The 19,633-nt window shown below is 42.9% G+C and overlaps 1 protein-coding gene across 2 annotated transcripts in view; it reads right to left on the minus strand.

The window, feature by feature from the left end:
* Window positions 1–19,633, minus strand: part of LOC141108363 (histo-blood group ABO system transferase-like) — a 357,971-nt gene that overhangs the window by 164,070 nt on the left and 174,268 nt on the right. For both annotated transcript variants that reach the window (XM_073599920.1, XM_073599919.1), the window contains exon 7: window positions 9,645–9,680. In XM_073599920.1, coding sequence (XP_073456021.1) covers window positions 9,645–9,680 — 36 coding nt within the window. The remainder of the gene's footprint in view (window positions 1–9,644; window positions 9,681–19,633) is intronic.

Here is a 19,633-nt window from a genome sequence, read left to right on the forward strand (position 1 = left end):
AGTACAGGGAGATGAGGAATCTGTGGGAGGTCAAACACCCTCAATATTACCTAAAACACATAAGGAAGTCAACGCTGGAGAGACTTCTGACATTTGTGCAGACATTCATCCCAGAAGCAACCATGGAGATTTTGTTACAGAAAATTGGGATCTTGAGAAATATGTATAAGAGGGAGCATAACATGATCCAGAATTCCCTGAGATCAGGAACATCAGCAGATGATGTATATGTACCCAGGCTGTGGTACTACAATGAACTACGTTTTCTTGATGACCAGACTGAAGCCAGGGCATCACTTTCAACCCTTCCCTCCACCCTTTCTATGCACCCTTCCATGCACCCTTCCCTCCACCCCAGCAGCGGCTGATGAGGACCAAGCTGGGTCTTCCATCCTGGAAGAACCGGATGTGACCATCTGGAGTCAGGTAAATTAATTTTAAAAATATTTAGTGTCCTAATATTAATGATGTTAACTAGATGTTATAATTGTTTAAAAATTTTATCCTAAAAATGATGTATACATATCAATTGACAGTAGTGGCCAAAAATGTTTGTCACCTGCTTTAAAAAATGATGGTGTCAGATTTCTATACTCTTATTAATATATGTATTAACATTGAATTTGCAAGTCATGAGAAGAAAATTGTGTGTCATTGATGAATCAAAAACAAAAAACTAAAACTATGTCCCTTTTTTATACACAGGATGAGGTCAGCCAGGAGGAAAGTGGGGAAAGTGGCAGGCAGGAGGAGGCTGGACCCTGTGTCAGGCAGGAGGTGGCCTGGCCCAGTGTCAGGCAGGAGGTGGCCTGGCCCAGTGTCAGGCAGGAGGTGGCCTGGCCCAGTGTCAGCCAGGAGGAGGCCGGGCCCAGTGTCAGCCAGTAGAGCCTTACACAATCACAAGTGGCTCCCCTCCGCCTTCCTACAAAAAGGGCCAGGAAGGGGATGGTGACACAGGAGGCATCAGTGCGCCTCATGAGAGAGGCAACAAATTTTCTGAAGATCTCAAAGAAAATATAAATAACACTGCGCTAACCCAATGCGAAAAGCAGCTACATAAAATATGACCAATATTGTAAACTGAAGTAAAAGTGAAATGCAGCGCTAAAAATGATAACCAATGGTAAAATGCACATCAGACATGGTGACCATTACCAATATATACATAGCTGAGACACATGAAGCATAATACCAAAAAATTTAATATTAGACGGGATATAGTAAAGTCCCAATGTATGGCTATGAATCTGATACAAGAGAGTCCCAAACATAGGCTACATATGAATGTTGGACTTGTGTTTTTTCTCCTCATTGACAACATTGCCAGCGGCTTCCTGGGTTGCCGCTCCGTCCTCCCGCAGAGACAGGCTGTGTACCGTCCTGGCCTCCCCGCCAGACTGCGTCGTGTTTGGAGGCATCCCCGGGGAATCACTGACTGTTCCCTTCCCCCTCTTCTATCAGGAATCACATCTGTCTGTTCTATATACCGCTCCTAAATGTAAGTTGATACTTTGTTTTTATATTGGTGAATAAATGATTTTACTTAGTGGCGCTCCTCTCTTTTTTACAACCTACAAGGAAGGCTGCAGGAAAGGCTGCAGGGAAGGGTGCAGGGCAGCATGGAGGAAAGGCTGCAACGAAGAGAAGAAAGTGATGACCTGGGTTCAGTCTGGTCTGACAGAAGACGCAGGCTGGTGTAGTACCACAGCCTGGGGACATCTATGCCATCTGCTGATGCTCTTGATCTCTGGGATTCCGGGATTGTGCTCCCTCTTATATGGACTCCTCAAGATCCCAATTTTCTTTTTCACAGACTTTTGCCAGCGTTGACTTCCTCTTTATTTTCTTTACCATAAATAAATGTATATTTTAGTTTATGAAAAGACTTTATGTGTTTTAATTAACATCATTTATTTAGAGACAATTTCAAATTAACAAGGGACAACAATCTCCTTGAGGTTGCAAAAACACTAAAAAAATATATAATGTTCTTGTGGTAACTTTACCAAAATAAAAAAAATATATATAACCAAAAAAGGTTCTTTGTGGGAACTTTATATACAAACAAAAATTAAAAATTTGCAAAAGTAATGGTTCTTTGTGGTAACTTTACAAAAAAAAACACAAAAAAATAAAATATTTATTTACGGTAAATTTAAGAACTACAAAACAAAAAATACAAAATGGTTCTTTGTGGTAACTTTACAAACAAAAAAAAAATATATGGAGATAAAGATAAAATAATTTTGACAATAATCATAAAAAAAAAATCTTGATGAAATAAAAAATAAAGGATGACTCCAAAAAAAATAGTGTAAACATTATTAGTATGGAGATATGGCTTTTAAAAGAAATACAATATCATTCATGAGATCAAGAGAAATAATCCAGAAATCAGTTTGGGAGAACTCTGTGTGAATAGGAACAGCAAAACAACTTTGTTCTTATAGCATCATTAAAGAAGACAATTATAATGCGCTGCATTCAACGATCACAGAATTTGCAGCGTGAGGAATGTGCTACCTACAATACGAACACTAGTTTTACTAGACCGAGTGTTTCCGCTTAGTATTTGCTTCTGAGCATGCGTAGTTTTTTTGTCCGCCAAACTAGCATACAGACGAGCGGATTTCTGGGTCCGGCGGAGTTACGACGTAAGGATTTGAAGCAAGTTCCAAATCTAAAGTCCGTCAGATTTGCAACTGGAAAAGTCAGCTGAAGGTCCGGTGAAGCCCACACACGATCAGATTGTCCGCCGGATTTGGTCCGTCGGTGTTTGTCGGACAAGTCCGGTCGAAAAGTCCGACCGTGTGTACGCGGCATAATACTTTGTTGAAGCACCTTGGTACCAATTACAGCCTCAAGTCTTTTTGAATATTATGCTACAAGCTTGGCACACCTATTTTTGAGCTGTTTCTCCCATTCTTATTTGCAGAACCTCTCAAGCTCCATCAGGTTGGATGGGGAGTGTCGGTGCACATCATTTTCAGATCTCTCCAGAGATGTTCAATCGGGGTTCAAGTCTGGGCTCTGGCTGGGCCACTCAAGGACATTGACAGAGTTGTCCTGTAGCCACTCCTTTATTAGCTTAGCTATCTTGGTGTCCTTGAGGTTGTTGTCCTGTTGGAAGATGAACCTTTGCCCAATCTAAGGTCCAGAGCGCTCTGGAGCCGGTTTTTATCAAGGATGTCTCTGTAAATTGCTGCATTCAGCTTTCCCTCAATCCTGACTAGTCTCACAGTTCCTGCTGGTGAAAAACATCCCCACAGTACGATGCTGCCACCACCATGCTTCACTGTAAGGATGGTATTGGCCAAGCAGGGTGGATATGATTTGAATCAAGTTAATTTAAATCATGATTTATATCACTAGTAAAAGGCTTGATTTAAATCAACTCGACTTTAAATCATAATTTTAATAGAGCAACTGTCATCTCTGTCCCACAACGGCTCCTCCTCTATTGACTCACCGACAGTCCCATTCACTTTAATGGGATGGCTGGTGATGCGGCAGTAACACAACAAGGCGAAGGAGGTGGCGGCAGCAGGTGAGTGGATGCCCGCTAACAGGCACTGCCAAGATGAATCTGAAATGACAGGTGCTTTTTAAATGTAAGTACTTATTCTTGCTGGTAGTTAGAATCTTTAATATTTGCAAACAAAATGAAGGTTTTCTATTTAGAATAATAAGATGTCAGGTTAGTAAAACAGCGATATCAGAACCGATTCAATCATACAGTTTGTAATGCACATATATTTGCAAATCAATGGGATAAAGGAATATTCCTGAACTTTGTTTTATCTCATGGTTACTGTGAAATTGTGTGAATGCATCAATGCAGTGCATGTTATCTCAGCTTGCAGAACTTGGATTTATTGAATGAGTTTACCAAAAATGTAAATATTGCAGAATATACAGCCTCATGCTAAACAACTAAGCTCCATTTCATGCTGAATACACAAAATTATTACTGTATCTTAACTAGAAAACTATCTTTAGATAGATTTTTACTCCAAAAGCATTTTATTAAAATACATTTAATACAAATCAAAAAAATCCGATATGAATCAAAATAATCTGATTTAAATAAAAAAAAAAAAATCAGATTTGTTTTAAAAAAATCATTGATTTTAATCCGCACACAACAAAAAACAACATTGTATAGTAAAAAAATTCCGCGCTAGAACAGCATATAAAAATATAAGCAGCAGTAAACAGTGCAACAACACTAAATAGACATAGAAGAAAAATAAACCGCGCTAAGTAAAAATATTGTATACGGTTGATACGGTGGAAGTTCTCGCTACCACACACAAAAATTATATATTGAAAAATCTTTAAAAAAACAAAAATCAAAAAACTAATGAACAAAAGAAAGTCCAGGTATTTCTTGAGCTAGGATCAGTCACCAAATCCCCAGAACAATTCAACTTAATGTAGGTACCAGTCCAAAGATTATGAGCTTAAATTGCCCTTACCAGAACATCAATAAAATTGAACGGATGGCATTAAACCCAGCCAGGGCCTTTGGGATGAAAACCAATCTGCACCGTCCGGTTTCAAGATGTAGTTCCCTCAATGGATACAGGAAAAAAGACAACACAAAAGTAGTGTAGTATAGTCAGATGTTTAGCATGGACATACAGACATACCAACACCCTGGTGAGCACACAAAAAACAAACACCAATAAAAAAGGAGGGGGGGTGAAAAACCCACCACCGTGGCTGTAGATTGCGCTTACCGACTCACAGTGGTAACCAGGCTCTATATCGAACTAGTAACTGATCGATGGATGACAGAGAACGATTGATTCACCCGCTGTAGCCAGGAATCCATATCATCAGTACATAACCCAGAATAAAAATAATAAACTCTCCATGGTGAAATACGTATGAGACTAGTTTTAATGAATAAAGTAATGCACTTACAGAATAGAAGGATGTATATTGCATAAAATACAAATCGCCGGCCGGCATAAAAACATAAGAGCGGAGCTCGTCCTACTTCCTGGTCACGTGGTAACGTTGCTGCGTCCGTACCCAGACGCGTTTCGTCATCAAATTAACGTTTTCATGAAACACTCCACAGAAACTGCTCTTTTAAAACTCACAAATGACCTACTAACTAGCAAAAACCAACGGACACTATTCTGTACTCCTACTTCTGGATCTTTCAGCTGCCTTTGACACGGTTGACCACCCCCTCCTCCTCAAAAAACTTTACTCCCTCGGTCTCCGTGACTGTGCTCTTCAGTGGCTCCTCTTCCCTTCTCTGTCGGGGTCCCCCAAGGTTCTGTTCTTGGACCTCTTTTATTTTCAATATACACCTCTTCCCTGGGTCAGCTGATAGCCTCTCACGGCTTTCAATATCATTTCTATGCTGATGACACACAAATCTATCTCTCCACCCCTCAACTCACTCCATCAGTCTCCTCACGCATCACTAACTTACTAACCGACATATCTGTATGGATGTCACACCACTTCATCAAACTCAACTTGTCCAAAACCGAGCTTATAATATTTCCTCCCCCACGTGCCTCTTCCCCTGACTTCTCTGTCAAGAGCAATGGCAAAACCATCCACCCGTCCCCACATGTCAGGGTACTAGGTGTTATCCTAGATTCTGAACTCTCCTTTCGGCCCCACATCCAATCACTTTCCAAAGCTTGCCGCCTCAACCTCCGCAACATCTCTAAACTACGTCCCTTTCTAGCCAATGAAACCACAAAGCTCCTGATTCACTCCCTGGTTATCTCTCGCCTTGACTACTGCAACTCACTCCTCATTGGCTTACCTTTAAACAGACTATCCCCCCTTCAGTCCATCATGAATGCTGCTGCCAGACTCATCCACCTTACAAACCGCTCAGTGTCTGCTACCCCTCTCTACCAATCCCTCCATTGGCTACCACTCACCCAATGAATTAAATTCAAAATACTAACAATAAGTTACAAAGCCATCCACAACTCTGCCCCCAGCTACATCACTAACCTAGTCTCAAAATACCAACCTAATCGCCATCTCCGTTCCTCCCAAGACCTCCTGCTCTCTAGCTCCCTAATCACCTCCTCCCATATCCGCCTCCAGGACTTCTCCTGAGCCTCACCCATCCTCTGGAATTCCCTACCCCAATCTGTCAGACTGTCTCCAAATTTATCCACTTTTAGGTGATCCGTTAAAACTTTCCTCTTCAGAGAAGCCTATCCTTGCCTCCATCTAACAACTGCACTATTTTCTCCATTAGCTCATCCCCCACAGCTATTACCCTTTTGTAGAACTTGACCCTTTCTCCTAGATTGTAAGCTCTAACAAGCAGGGCCCTCTGATCCCTCCTGTATTGAATTGTATTGTACTTGTACTGTCTGCCCTAATGTTGTAAAGCGCTGCGTAAACTGTCGGCGCTATATAAATCCCGTATAATAATAATAATAATAATAATGATGAAGCCCACTGTGCTCATTGGGACCTTCAATGCTGCAGAAATTTTTCTGTACCCTTCCCCAGATCTGTGCCTCAATACAATCCTGCCTTGGAGGTCTACAGAAATTCCTTGGACTTCATGGCTTGGTTTGTGCTCTGATATGCACTGTTAACTGTAGGACCTTATATAGACAGGTGTGTGCCTTTCCAAATCCTGTCCAATCAACTGAATTTGCCACAGATGGACTACAATCAAGTTGTAGTAACATCTCAAACATAATCAGTGGAAACAGGATGCACCTGAGCTCAATTTGGAGTGTCATGGCAAAGGCTGTGAATACTTATGTACATGTGAATTTAGTTTAAATTAATTTGCAAAGATTTCAAACAAACTTCTTTCACGTTGTCATTATGGGTTATTGTTTGTAGAATTTTGAGGAAAATAATGAATTGAATCCATTTTGGAAAAAGGCTGTAACATAACAAAATGTGGAAAAAGTGAAGCTCTGTGAATACTTTCCAGATGCACTAAATTTCCATACATCGATTCCAGCTGCTCCTAATGAATTCAGAATGATGTAATGCATAGGTAGTGATTTGCTTGCAAACCCTTCTTCTTACTACAATATGTAATCACTTTGTCCTTTGAAGGCTTTTCCTATTGGACTCACCTTTGCAAAAACTGGTGTTTTGTTTAGGAATATATATTTGAATATTTTTGTGCACTTATCAAATGTGAGCTTTAGTAGTTACTATTTTTATTATTCTAAATAAAAACATGATTGTGCTATAGGGTGCTTCTGTTTGTTCTGTTTTTGAGTTTTACATGATACATCTGGATATTTAATATGTGCATTTTTATTTGTTTGGTCCACTTGTTATTTGACAACATCTGATGACTTGTAAGGTGCAATATATTATATTTTTGTTTTTGGGCATAGATGCAGTCTAAGTTCAGGTAAGGCAAGGTGACAAGATGGAATGTGACATTGCCACATCATTCAGTAGATTGCAGAAATGAGCATCTGGAAACAACAAGGCTAAGCCAATCCAGAACAATTATGAAGTCTAAAAGAGGTAAAGCAAGTTGAAACAAGCATTTTGCAATCCTATCTCGAGTATAAAGAAGTAAGTGACTTCCATGAAGATGAACCTGTGAAGCAGCTGTGATAACACCAACATACTGTACCTTGCAGAAATGTTACAAACTTGTGTGACAGTGCTCAACCCTGACACTGTAAAAAAAGAACTGAAAGCTACACAGGATTCTTAGGCCCCTTTCACACGGGTGCCTCTGTTTTGCAGAATTTGCTTGCTCCGCTGATCCCTGCTGAGCAGGCAGATGACAGGTCCGCCTCTGCTTACTGTGCAGAGCGGAGATGGACACATTCCCACTCTCCTATATGGGGAAATGTGGTGAAAATGGACTGCCTGCCCGTTTTCATCCGATCCACTAGACGGATGGAAAATAGGACCACCATCCATCTGGATTTTGTGGGCAGGATCGGATCAGATAGCGGCGGGTGTCAGCAGACATGTCACTGCTGACTTCCACTCCTCCATAGGAGAGACTTCAAGGTCCGATCAGGTCCGCCTGAAAAACTGACAGGCGGATCTGATTGGACAGCCTGTGTAAAAGGGGCCTTAAGGATGCAGATCGAGGGGCTCCAGAAATTCTGTTTAAAGCAGAGAAAACAAATCTTTTGGTTTTCTCTGGGTTTTGTAAGTCCCAGATTGGGGTTTGGAGCTTGGAGGAAAGAAACTTCCAATCCCGAGTCCAGGTCTTGCTGGAGCAGGTGCAGTCTGTAATGGAACAGATGCTTGAGAATCAGAGCAGTAGGGAGCTGCAAAAGTAAGAAAATGGTGAGACAGCTGAGAGCGCAAGAGTCAGAGGTACAAAGTTTATACATGAACACAGGGTGCCATGTTTGTTGGTCTGGAGAACTAAGGCACAAGGTCTGATCAGTGTTGCTGCTAGAGAGCCAGAAGGAAATAGCATTTAATTTCATGTTTAAGGTGGAAACCCCTGCACAGGCAACTGTTTTGTTGACTTTTCTTTCCGTTTAAATAAAAGTGAGCCTGCAAGCAGGGGCGTAACTAGAAATAGCAGGACCCCATAGCAAAATGTTGTATGGGGCCCCCTGCAAACAGCCCCCCCCACAGCTGCCCTAATGTCAATGCAGCGTGACCTGTGCCACATACAGCGTGACCTGTGCCCAATACAGCGTGACCTGTGCCCAATACAGCCTGGTCTGCCTGTGCCCCATACAGCCCCACCTATGCAGAGGAAGAGGCAAGCCACCCGGATCAGCAGAGAGCGAGATTGCCCGCTGTAATAGCTTTCATTTGAATTTCCTGTCTTCCCGAGGCTCATCGTCACATAGCCCCACCTCTTGGCCCGACGCCTTTGATGACGTCACATGTCCCGCATTGGATCGGCGTTCTGTCTATCAAAGGCACCGGGCCAAAAGGTGGAGCTCTTACATCGGGCAATTCAGCTCTCTGCTGATACGGACAGCTCGCCTCTTCCTTTCCTCTCTCTTCTCCTGGCTGGGAGACTGTGCCGGCGGTGCTCTTATCCTCACTGGGCCCCACTCGGCTGCGGGCCCCATAGCGCCCGCATGGGTCGCTATGGTGGTAGTTACGCCCCTGCCTGCAAGCCCTTAGACAGAATTTCTGGCATAGACTGTACTCACTAGTGCACTGATACTTTCATAGGATGTGATAAAGGTATAGCCAGCAATGCTTGAGACCATAATTGGATTAGTGTATGATGGGGCACTAAGGCTAGATTCACACCTATGCAGTTTTTTTGCTTTTTGCATTTTGCAGGTTTGCACTACAGAATGTGTTCCATAGGAAACCATGTTAAATGGACTGTAGTGCAAATCTGCAAAATGCAAAAAGCACTAAAACTGCATAGGTGTGAATCCAGCCTTAGTAAGACAAAAGCAACACAAATTAATAACTTTCAGATATGAAAGGGCATCCTGGACAATTTGCTGAGGATTAGGACCATGACAGGCAGAACCCTTGTCAAAAGACAAATCAAAAGTTGCTGTTGCAGGACAGCCCAAATGTCTATTCTAACCCCCTTGCAGGCTATGTTTACGACTGAGTTTAAGAAGATGTTACCCTTCTGTTGGAGCTTTACCTTTCTGCTCTATAAATTGAGAAAATCTGGGTAAAATTGTGTAATAAGGGAGAAAAAGAAAACTCACTTGGGTTTAGTAACTTCTGGTGCCTCGTACAACATTCTGAAAGCAGAAAAAACGTGTTATTTTTTACAGTTAATAATTTCACTGGATACAGTCCTCTCATAGATAACATAGTGCACATTCCAGATATAAATATCAAACAGGTCCACAATACTTGTTGCTGGATAAATGATTTATATACTAAGATTGAGGCACAATCAATGGAACATCAACAGAAAACTGGGGGTGAGCTGTGGCTTCTAGTTGAGTATAGATTTGCTGCAAACCCAACCAACAAAATGACAATTAACGTGGTCATTCTCCACCAATTACCAATGATGCACTTTTTAGGCTGGGTTCACACTAGTGCGAATTGGATGCGGGTTTCCCTGCATCCAATTCGCATGACAGGAGATTGTGACCGGCTCTCTATGGAGCCGGTCCGCATATCTCCTGGGCGACTACAGAAAGGTATGCACAGGTGTGCTGTGCGTCATTTGATCCATTTCAGGGCCGAATTCAGCCAAAAATTCGGCCCTGATTCGTCCCTGAAATGGAGATCAGGGTCGCACCGGACCCCTGTCATGAGCCGCATGCGGCTTAGATGTGAACCCAACCTTAGACTTTAAACTTAGATCAGGAGGTTTGAATTGGCCAGTAATTGGTCTTTGCTATGTGTCAGCTTCCTCACTATAATTTCAGATTTCCCCTCTGAGCAGAAATCCTCCCTCCCACTCCAAAGCTCACCTCCAAGTACAAATTCCCTCCAATCCCGCCTCCTAGCACAACCCCCTCCCCATTTTCCCCTCCTAGCACAAATATCTCCCAATCATCCCTGCTAGCACAAATCCCCCCTCCCCCCCAAAAAAAATTACCATCCGAGCACAACCCCCCCCCTCCATATGAACTCTTCTAGCACAAACCCCCCCAACTCCTTCCTCCTAGCACAAATCCCCTCCCCCCTCTACCATTTGATCTCTTCTAGCACAAACCCCCCAAATTCCTCCTCCTAGCACAAATACATATTTACATAGTTACATAGTTAGTCAGATTGAAAAAAGTCCATCAAGTTCAACCAAAAAGAAAAAAAACTACAATCCCATATATACAAACCTACACCCACAGTTGATCCAGAGGAAGGCAAAAAACCCCAGCAAAGCATGCTCCAATTTGCTACAGCAGGGGAAAAAATTCCTTCCTGATCCCCCAAGAGGCAATCAGATTTACCCTGGATCAACTTTACCTAGAAATGTTTGTACCCAGTTATATTGTGTACATTTAGGAAAGAATCAAGGCCTTTTTTAACCACTTCAGCCCCAGAAGGATTTGCCCCCTTCCTGACCAGAGTACTTTTTGCGATACGGCACTGTGACGCTTTAACTGACAATTGCGCGGTCATGCGCTGTTGCAACCAAACAAAATTTACATCCTTTTTTTCCCACAAATAGAGCTTTCTTTTGGTGGTATTTGATCACCTCTGCAGTTTTTATTTTTTGCGCTATAAACAAAAAAAGTGTGACAATTTAAAAAAAAAGCAATATTTTTTACTTTTTGCTATAATAAATATCCCCAAAAATATATAAAAAAACGATTTTTTTTCTCAGTTTAGGCCAAATATGTATTATTCTACATATTTTTGTAAAAAAAATTGCAATAAGCGTATATTGATTGGTTTGCGCAAAAGTTATAGCGTCTACAAAATAGGGGATAGATTTATGGCATTTTTATTATAATTTTTTTTATTAGTAATGGCAGCGATCTGTGATTTTTATAATGATTGAGACATTATGGCGGACACAATGGACACTTTTAACACTATTTTGGGACCATTGTCATTTATACAGCGATCAGTGCTATAAAAATGTACTGATTACTTTGTAAATGACACTGGCAGGGAAGGGGTTAAACACTAGGGGCAATCAAGGGTTTAAGTGTGTGATTCTAACTGTGGGGGGGATGGGTTCACTAGAAAATGACAGAGATCACTGCTCCTGATGACAGGGGGCAGTAGATCTCTGTCATGTTGCTAGGCAGAACAGGGAAATGCCTTGTTTACATCTCCCCTGGCATCTCCCCGTTCTGCCACTCCATGACACGATCACCGGCCCCCGGCGGACATCAACCGCATGGAGTATGCGCGCCCGCTATGCCAAGATTTAAAGGGGAGGTACCTGTACACCCATTTGTCCAGCCATGCCATTGTGCCAACGTATATCGTTGTGTGCTGGTCAGCAAGGGGTTAATGCAATCGACTAAGCTTGCCAGAACCACCTCTGGAGGGAGTCTTTTCCACATTTTCACAGCTCTTACTGTGAAGAAACCTTTCCATATTTGGAAATTAAATCTTTTTTCCTCTAGACGTAAAGAGTGCCCCCTTGTCCTCTGTGTTTGCCTTAAAGTGAATAACTCAACACCAAGTTCACGATATGGACCACTTATGTATTTGTACATGTTGATCATATCCCCCTTAATCTCCTCTTCTCAAGAGGCAATAGATTCAGTTCCTCTAATCTTTCCTCATAGCTGAGCTCCTCCATACCTCTTATCAGTTTGGTTGCCCTTCTCTGCACTTTCTCCAGTTTCGCAATATCCTTTTTGAGAACTGGAGCCCAAAACTGAATTGCATATCAGGTCCATCTTAAGAGCATTATAGGCCCCCGGGCAATACAGTGCACTGGGGCCCTGTCTACACAATCACGCACGAGAATAAAAATGCAAATTATCAATAAGGCTATGTTTAATGGTACTTCTAACAAAATCAGTGTTTAACCACCTCCCTACCGCCCACGTCATATGACGTCGTGGACTTTGAGCGGGTATATCTGAATGATGCCTGTAGTTGCAGACATCATTCAGATATTGCCGGTTTCAGCCAGCGAATCTCTACACCATAGGAATGATCATAGCGGCCGTTCCACCGCTTGATTGTTCTTACGGGAGGCGAGAGGGGACGTCCGCCCCTCCCGCCGCCCTCCGGTGCTTGTTCCGACTCACCGTTACGATCGGTGAGGCGGAGAGCAGATCCGCCGGCGCCGGATGTAGATCATAGATATTTCTGGTGGACCAGGCCGGAGTCTCTATGATCATCGGAGGCCGGGCGCGATGTTATGACGTCACGCCCGGCCTCTCTATTCAAAAAAACGGCGCCGCTTCGGCTGGAAAGCGGTGATCGTTTTATTTTATTTTTTTTAATTTATTGACCCCATATCTCACTATTAAGAGGACCTGTCATGTCATATTCCTATTACAAGGGATGTTTACATTCCTTGTAATAGGAATAAAAGTGATCAAACTTTTTTTTTTTCAAAAAAAGTGTCAAAATAAAAAAAAAGAAAATATAATTAACAATAAAAAACAATTAAAAAAATCTTTTAAAGCGTCCCCGCGTGCTCGCACGCAGAAGCGAACGCATACGTAAGTCCCGCCCAGATATGAAAACGGTGTTCAAACCATACATGTGAGGTATCGCCGAGAACATTGGAGCGAGAGCAATCATTTTGTCCCTAGACCTCCTCTGTAACTCAAAACATGTAACCATTAAAAAAATTTCAAGTGTCGCCTTTGGGGATTTTTAAGTACCAAACATTGGCGCCATTCCACGAGCGTGTGCAATTTTGAAGCGTGACATGTTAGGTATCTATTTACTCAGCATAACTTCAAAATATGCAAAAACATTGGGCTAACTTTATTGTTTTGTTTTTTTTTTAAACACAAAACTGTTTTTTTCCCAAAAAAAACACGTTCGAAAAATTCCTGCGCAAATACTGTGTGAGATAAAAAGTTGCAACAACCGCCATTGTATTCTCTAGGGTCTTTGCTAAAAAAACATATATAATGTTTGGGGGTTCTATGTAATTTTCTAGCAAAAAAATGATGATTTTTACATGTAAGAGAAAATTCAGAATTGGCCTGGTAGGCAAGTGGTTAAACATTAATACAACTTTTGGACAATATAACACGAGTTTGAATGGCACAGTGACAGCGTTTGATGGGCACAGTGTCTGCGTTTGATGGGCACAGTGTCTGCATTTGATGGGCACAGTGGCAGCTTTTGATGGGCACAGTAGCTGTGTTTGATGGGCACAGTGGCTGTGTTTGATGGGCACAGTGGCAGCTTTTGATAAGCACAGTGGCTGCGTTTGATGGGCACAGTGGCAGCTTTTGATGGGCACAGTGGCAGCTTTTGATGGGCACAGTGGCAGCATTTGATGGGCACAGTGGCTGCATTTGATGGGCACAGTGGCTGCATTTGATGGGCACAGTGGCTGCGTTTAATGGGCACAGTGGCAGTTTTTGATGGGCACAGTGGCTGTTTGATGGGCACAGTGGCAGGTTTGATGGGTACAGTGGCAGCTTTAATGGGCACAGTGGCAGCTTTAATGGGCACAGAGGCAGCTTTAATGGGCACCGTGGCTGTTTGATGGGCACAGTGGCAGCTTTGGTGGGCACAATGGCTGTGTTTGATGGGCACAGTGGCAGCTTTGATGGGTACAGTGGCTGTGTTTGATGGGCACAGTGGCAGCTTTTGAAGGGCACAGACAGTGGCTGTGTTTGATGCACAACTTGAACTTACTTAAGTGTTATACTTATTTGAGGCCGCCGGCCTGGTGCAGTACAGTGTGTCACTCACAGCAGAGCAAGGCAGCGCCAGCTATCAAGGGCCGTCTTTCCGCTCCGCTCCTTCTCCACGCTGTCTGAAGAACATGGCAGGGGTGGGCGGAGCTTATTCACTAGCCGATGGGGCGGCCGCAGCGTGCTATGAATGCTGGGGCAGCTGCGGCTCGTTATGAATGCTGGGGCGGCCGCGGCCTCTGACTGACGTCACTGGTTGCTAGCTAGACGCCGGGTGGCCAGTGATTCTAGCAAGTGAGCAACCAGTGCAGTCAGTCAACTTAAGCAGCAGATTGCAGCGCTGAGGATTGGCCCTGGATGGGGCCCTCCAGGCAAGTGGGGCCCCTGGGCAACTGCCCAGCATGCCCAGTGGAAAAAAACGGCCCTGCTGCATATTCCATATGAGGTCTTACTAATGATTTGTACAGGGGCAAAATGATCTCTCTCCCTCTATGGAGTCCATACCTCTCTTAATACATGAAAGGACTTTGCTCACTTTGGAAACCACAGCTTGGCATTGCATGCTATTATTGAGCTTGTGATCTACCAAAACCCCAAGATCCTTCTCCACTATGGATTCCCCCAGTTGTACTCCCCCTAGTATGTATGATGCATGCATTAAACATTAAACCTCATTTGCCACTTAGTTGCCCAATTAGACAGTGCATTGAGGTTGGCTTGTAAATTGGAGACATCCTGTAAGGATCTTATCCCACTTTATTTCTGCAAATATTATCATCTGCAAAGACAGAAAAGCTCCTTTTAATCCCAGACCCTATATCATTTATAAAGACATTAAAAAGTAAGAGTCCCAGCACTGAACCTTTGGGTACACTACTAGGGATGGGCGAACGGTTCGGCCCGAGCATAAGTTTGGGGCAAACTTTGGTTGTTCGGACATTCAGTGAACAACGAACACTTTGCAGTGTTCGCGGCGAATTCAAAAGCCGCGGAACCCCATTAAAGTCTATGGGACACGAACATGAAAAACCAAAAGTGCTCATTTTAAAGGCTTATATGCAAGTTATTGTCATAAAAAGTGTTTTGGGACCTGGGTCCTGCCCCAGGGGACATGTATCAATGCAAATAAAAGTTTTAAAAACGGCAATTTTTTCAGGAGCAGCGATTTTAACCACTTCCCACCCAGCCACTGCACATAAACGGCCGGGTGGGCTATCTCTCCTTCTGAGTGGACATTCAGGAACATCCCACAGAAGGCGCGGGATCGCGTGCGCGTGTGCCCACGCAGCGGCGCGATCCCGATGCGCTCGTGTCACCCGGACACGGCGCATCTACGATCGGTGGGAGGGCTCTGCGATTGGCCCTCCTGATCACTCCGTGTTGAATCACAGCCGTCATGTGATGTAAAAACAGAGCCGGTTGCTAGGCAATCTGCTCTCCTCTCCTCACACGGAAGTTGTCAGTGAGGAGAGGATAGCGGATCGCTGCAGCCGGCTGGTGATCAGTGAGTATGAGCTGTTTTTTACAGCTTTTAACTCACTGATCACCAGTCTAGTGTCCCCACAATGTAAAAAAAAACACAAAGTAAACACACAATGTCCCCAAAACACATGTCCCCAAAACACATGTCCCCACATAGTAAAAACACCTGTCCCCCACATATGTCCCAGTAAAATCACATGTCCCAATGATTATCTGCACACATATGTCCGTGATCACCTGCACACATCTGTACATGATCATTTGTGCACATGTGTCCGTGATCACACAATCCAATTATTATACACTTAATGGGATTTTTTTAAACAAAAACATGCAGCGGAATACATTTTGGCTTAAATTTATGACAAAATTTGATTTTATTGGATTTTTATTGAAATAGAAAGAAGAAAATATTGTTTTTTTTTCCAAATTTCCGCTCTTTTTTTCGCTTATATCGTAAAAAATAAAAAATGGAGTAATGAATAAATACCACCAAAAGAAAGCTCTATTTGTGTGAACAAAATGATAAAAATTTCATTTGGGTACAGCATTGTATGACCGCGCAATTGTCATTGAAATTGTGAGAGCGCTGAAAGCTGAAAATTGGTCTGGGAAGGAAGGGGGCGAAAGTGCCCAGTATTGAAGTGGTTAATAATGCTTAAAGTGAAACAATTGAAGTGAAATATTCCTTTAAATATCGTGCCAGGGGGGTGTCTATATAATATGCCTGTAAAATGGCGCAGTTTTCCCGTGTGTAGAACAGTACCACAGCAAAATGACATTTCTAAAGGAAAAAAATGTCATTTAAAACTGATCGCGGCTGTAATGAATTGTCGGATCCCTTCAATATAGGTAAAACTCATTGAAAAAATGGCATGGGTTCCCCCCAAGTCCACTACCAGGCCCTTTGGGTCTGGTATGAATATTAAGGGAAACCCTGAACCAAAATTTTTTACAAAATTGCGTGGGGGTCCCCCCAAAATCCATACCAGGCCCTTTAAGTCTGGTATGGATATTAAGGGGAACCCTGCTCCAATTTTTTTAAAATAATGGCATAGGGGTCCCCCTAAAATCCATACCAGACCCTTCAGGTCTGATATGGATTTTCAGGGGAAACCTGCACCAAAATAAAAAAAATAGCGTAGGGGCCCCCCAAAATCCATACCAGACCCTTATCTGAACACGCAACCTGGCAGGCCACAGGAAAAGAAGGGTGACGAGAGAACGCCCCCCCTCCTGAACCATACCAGGCCACATGCCCTCAACATGGGGAGGATGCTTTGGGGTCCCCCAAAACACCTTGTCCCCATGTTGATGGGGACAAGGGCCTCATCCCCACAATCCTTGCCCGGTGGTTGTGGTGGTCTGCGGGCAGGGGACTTATCAGAATCTGGAAGCCCCCTTTAACAAGGGGACCCCGAGATCCCACCCCCCTATGTAAATTGGTAGGGGTACATTGTACCCCTACCAATTCACAAAAAAGTGTCAAAAATAGTAAAAATTACGAGACACTTTGGGAGAAGTCCTTTATTAAAAAAATAAAAAAATAAAAATGTCCCGCAATGTAAATCCATCTCATGCCACCCGACGCACCGAAAGAAAAAAAAAAGCAACAGGTCCACCTCCATGGGAGGCTCCCACACACTGCATGCTTCTTCTCGATGACAGCTGTTCTATAGCTGAGGGCGGGGCCACCCAGGGACGTAAACAGTGACCCCGCCTCCTCTGACACCACGTGACATCAGAGGAAGGTGAGGTCACCCATTTACGTCACCAAGTGGCCTCGCCCTCAGCTATATAACAGCTGTCAAAGCAAGAAGTGTGCAGGGAGCCTCCCATGGAGGCAGAGCTGTTGCGGGTTTTTTTTTTTTGGTTCGTCGGGTGGCATAAGTTGGATTTACATCACAGGACATTTTTATTTTTTAATAAAAGACTTGTCCCAAAGTGTCTTCTGTCATTTTTACTATTTTTGACACTTTTTTTGTGAATTGGTAGGGGTACAATGTCCCCGTTACCAATTCACATAGGGGGGGCGGGATCTGGGGGTCCCCTTGTGAAAGGGGGCTTCTAGATTCTGATAAGCCCCCACGCAGACCCCCAGAACCACCGGGTAAGGGTTGTGGAGATGAGGCCCTTGTCCCCATCAACATGGGGACAAGGTGCTTTGGGGGCGACTTCAAAGCATCCTCCCCATGTTGAGGGCATGTGGCCTGGTACGGTTCAGGAGGGTGGGCGCTCTCTCATTCCCCCCCTCTTTTCTTGTGGCCTACCAAGTTGCTTGCGCGGATAAGGGTCTGGTATGGATTTTAGAGGGACTCCTAGATTTTGAGGGGGACCCCACACCATTTGTTTTTTTAAAATTTGGCGCAGGGTTCCCCTTAATATCCATACCAGACCTGAAGGGCCTGGTACAGATTTTGGGGGGACCCCCACGCAATTTTTTTTCAAATTTTGGTTCGGGGTTGCCCTTAATATTCATACCAGACCCAAAGGGCCTGGTAATGGACTGAGGGGGAACCCACGCCAAGTTTTATCCATATTGAAGGGATCCGACAATTCATTACAGCCGTGATCAGATTTAAATGACATTTTTAGAAATGTCATTTTGCTGTGGTACTGTTCTAAATATGGGAAAACTGCGCCACTTTACAGGCATACTATAGACACCCCCCAGGCATGATATTTAAAGGAATATTACATTTTTATTGTTTCACTTTAAGCATTATTAAAAACACTTTTTATGGCAATAGCTTGCATATAAGCCTTTAAAATGAGCACTTTTGATTTTTCATGTTCGTGTCCCATAGATTTTAACAGTGTTCGCGTGTTTGTCCAAATTTTTAGTTCTGGTGCGAACCGAACTGGGGGTGTTTGACTCATCCCTATACACCACTGATAACCTTAGACCATTCCAAGTAAGAATCATTAACCACTACTCTCTGAATTCTGTCTTTTAGCCAGTTTTCTATCCATTTACAAATTGATCTTTCCAAGCCTGTAGACTTTACCTTACACATGAGCTGTGTGTGGGGAACTGTGTCAAATGCTTTTGCAAAGTCCAGGTATACCACGTCCACAGCCACCACTCTGTCCAAGGTTTTACTTACCGCCTCATAAAAAGAAATCAGGTTTGTTTGACAACTTCTGTCTTTCATGAATCCATGCTGTCTGTTGCTTAAAATATTTTTTTCCAACAGAACTCATCTATGTGGTCTTTTATTAACATCTCCAATATCTTCCTGACTATGGAAGTTAAACTAACAGGTCTATAGTTACTTGGTAAAGACAGTGGTACCATTCCAGTTATTAGGAGTCCCTAAAAACTGGAAACAATGGCCTTGAAATGACAGAGATCAATTCTTTTAGGATCCGTGGGTGGATGCCATCTGGTCCAGGTGCTTTATCCACCTTTATTCTGTCTAAATATTTTTGGACCATATCCCTTTTGAGCCATTGTGGATGGGGTTGTGTCAATACCACCCCCATTATGGACACAAGCTCCCCCATGCTCCTTTGTATACACAGAGCTGAAGAAAGTATTTAATAAATTTGCCTTCTCTTTGTTCCCAGTCACTCGCTCTAGATTATTTTGTAAAGGACCTACATGCTCAGACCTGACCTTTTTACTATTAATATATTTGAAGAATTTTTTTGAGGTTTGTCCTACTATCTTTTGCAATCTGTCGTTCGTTTTGAATCTTTGCGTCCTTGATTTCCTTTTTACATAATCTGTTTTATTCTTTGTAACATTTAAACGATGATAGGGCTTCTTCATTTTTATATTTTTTAAAAGCTCTTTTTTTTATTATTTATAGCCATTTTAACTTTGGCCGTGAGTTACATAGGTTTTATTTTTAGCCTTTTAAACTTATTGCCCATGGGAATATACTTTGCAGTGAGTTTACATACAGTCACTTTAAAGAATTTCTGTTCTGTGTCCATTGATGCCAATATTCCCT

The sequence above is a fragment of the Aquarana catesbeiana genome, linkage group LG09 (genome assembly GCF_042186555.1).
Source record: "Aquarana catesbeiana isolate 2022-GZ linkage group LG09, ASM4218655v1, whole genome shotgun sequence".
In the NCBI taxonomy this organism is placed as follows: Eukaryota; Metazoa; Chordata; class Amphibia; order Anura; family Ranidae; genus Aquarana; species Aquarana catesbeiana.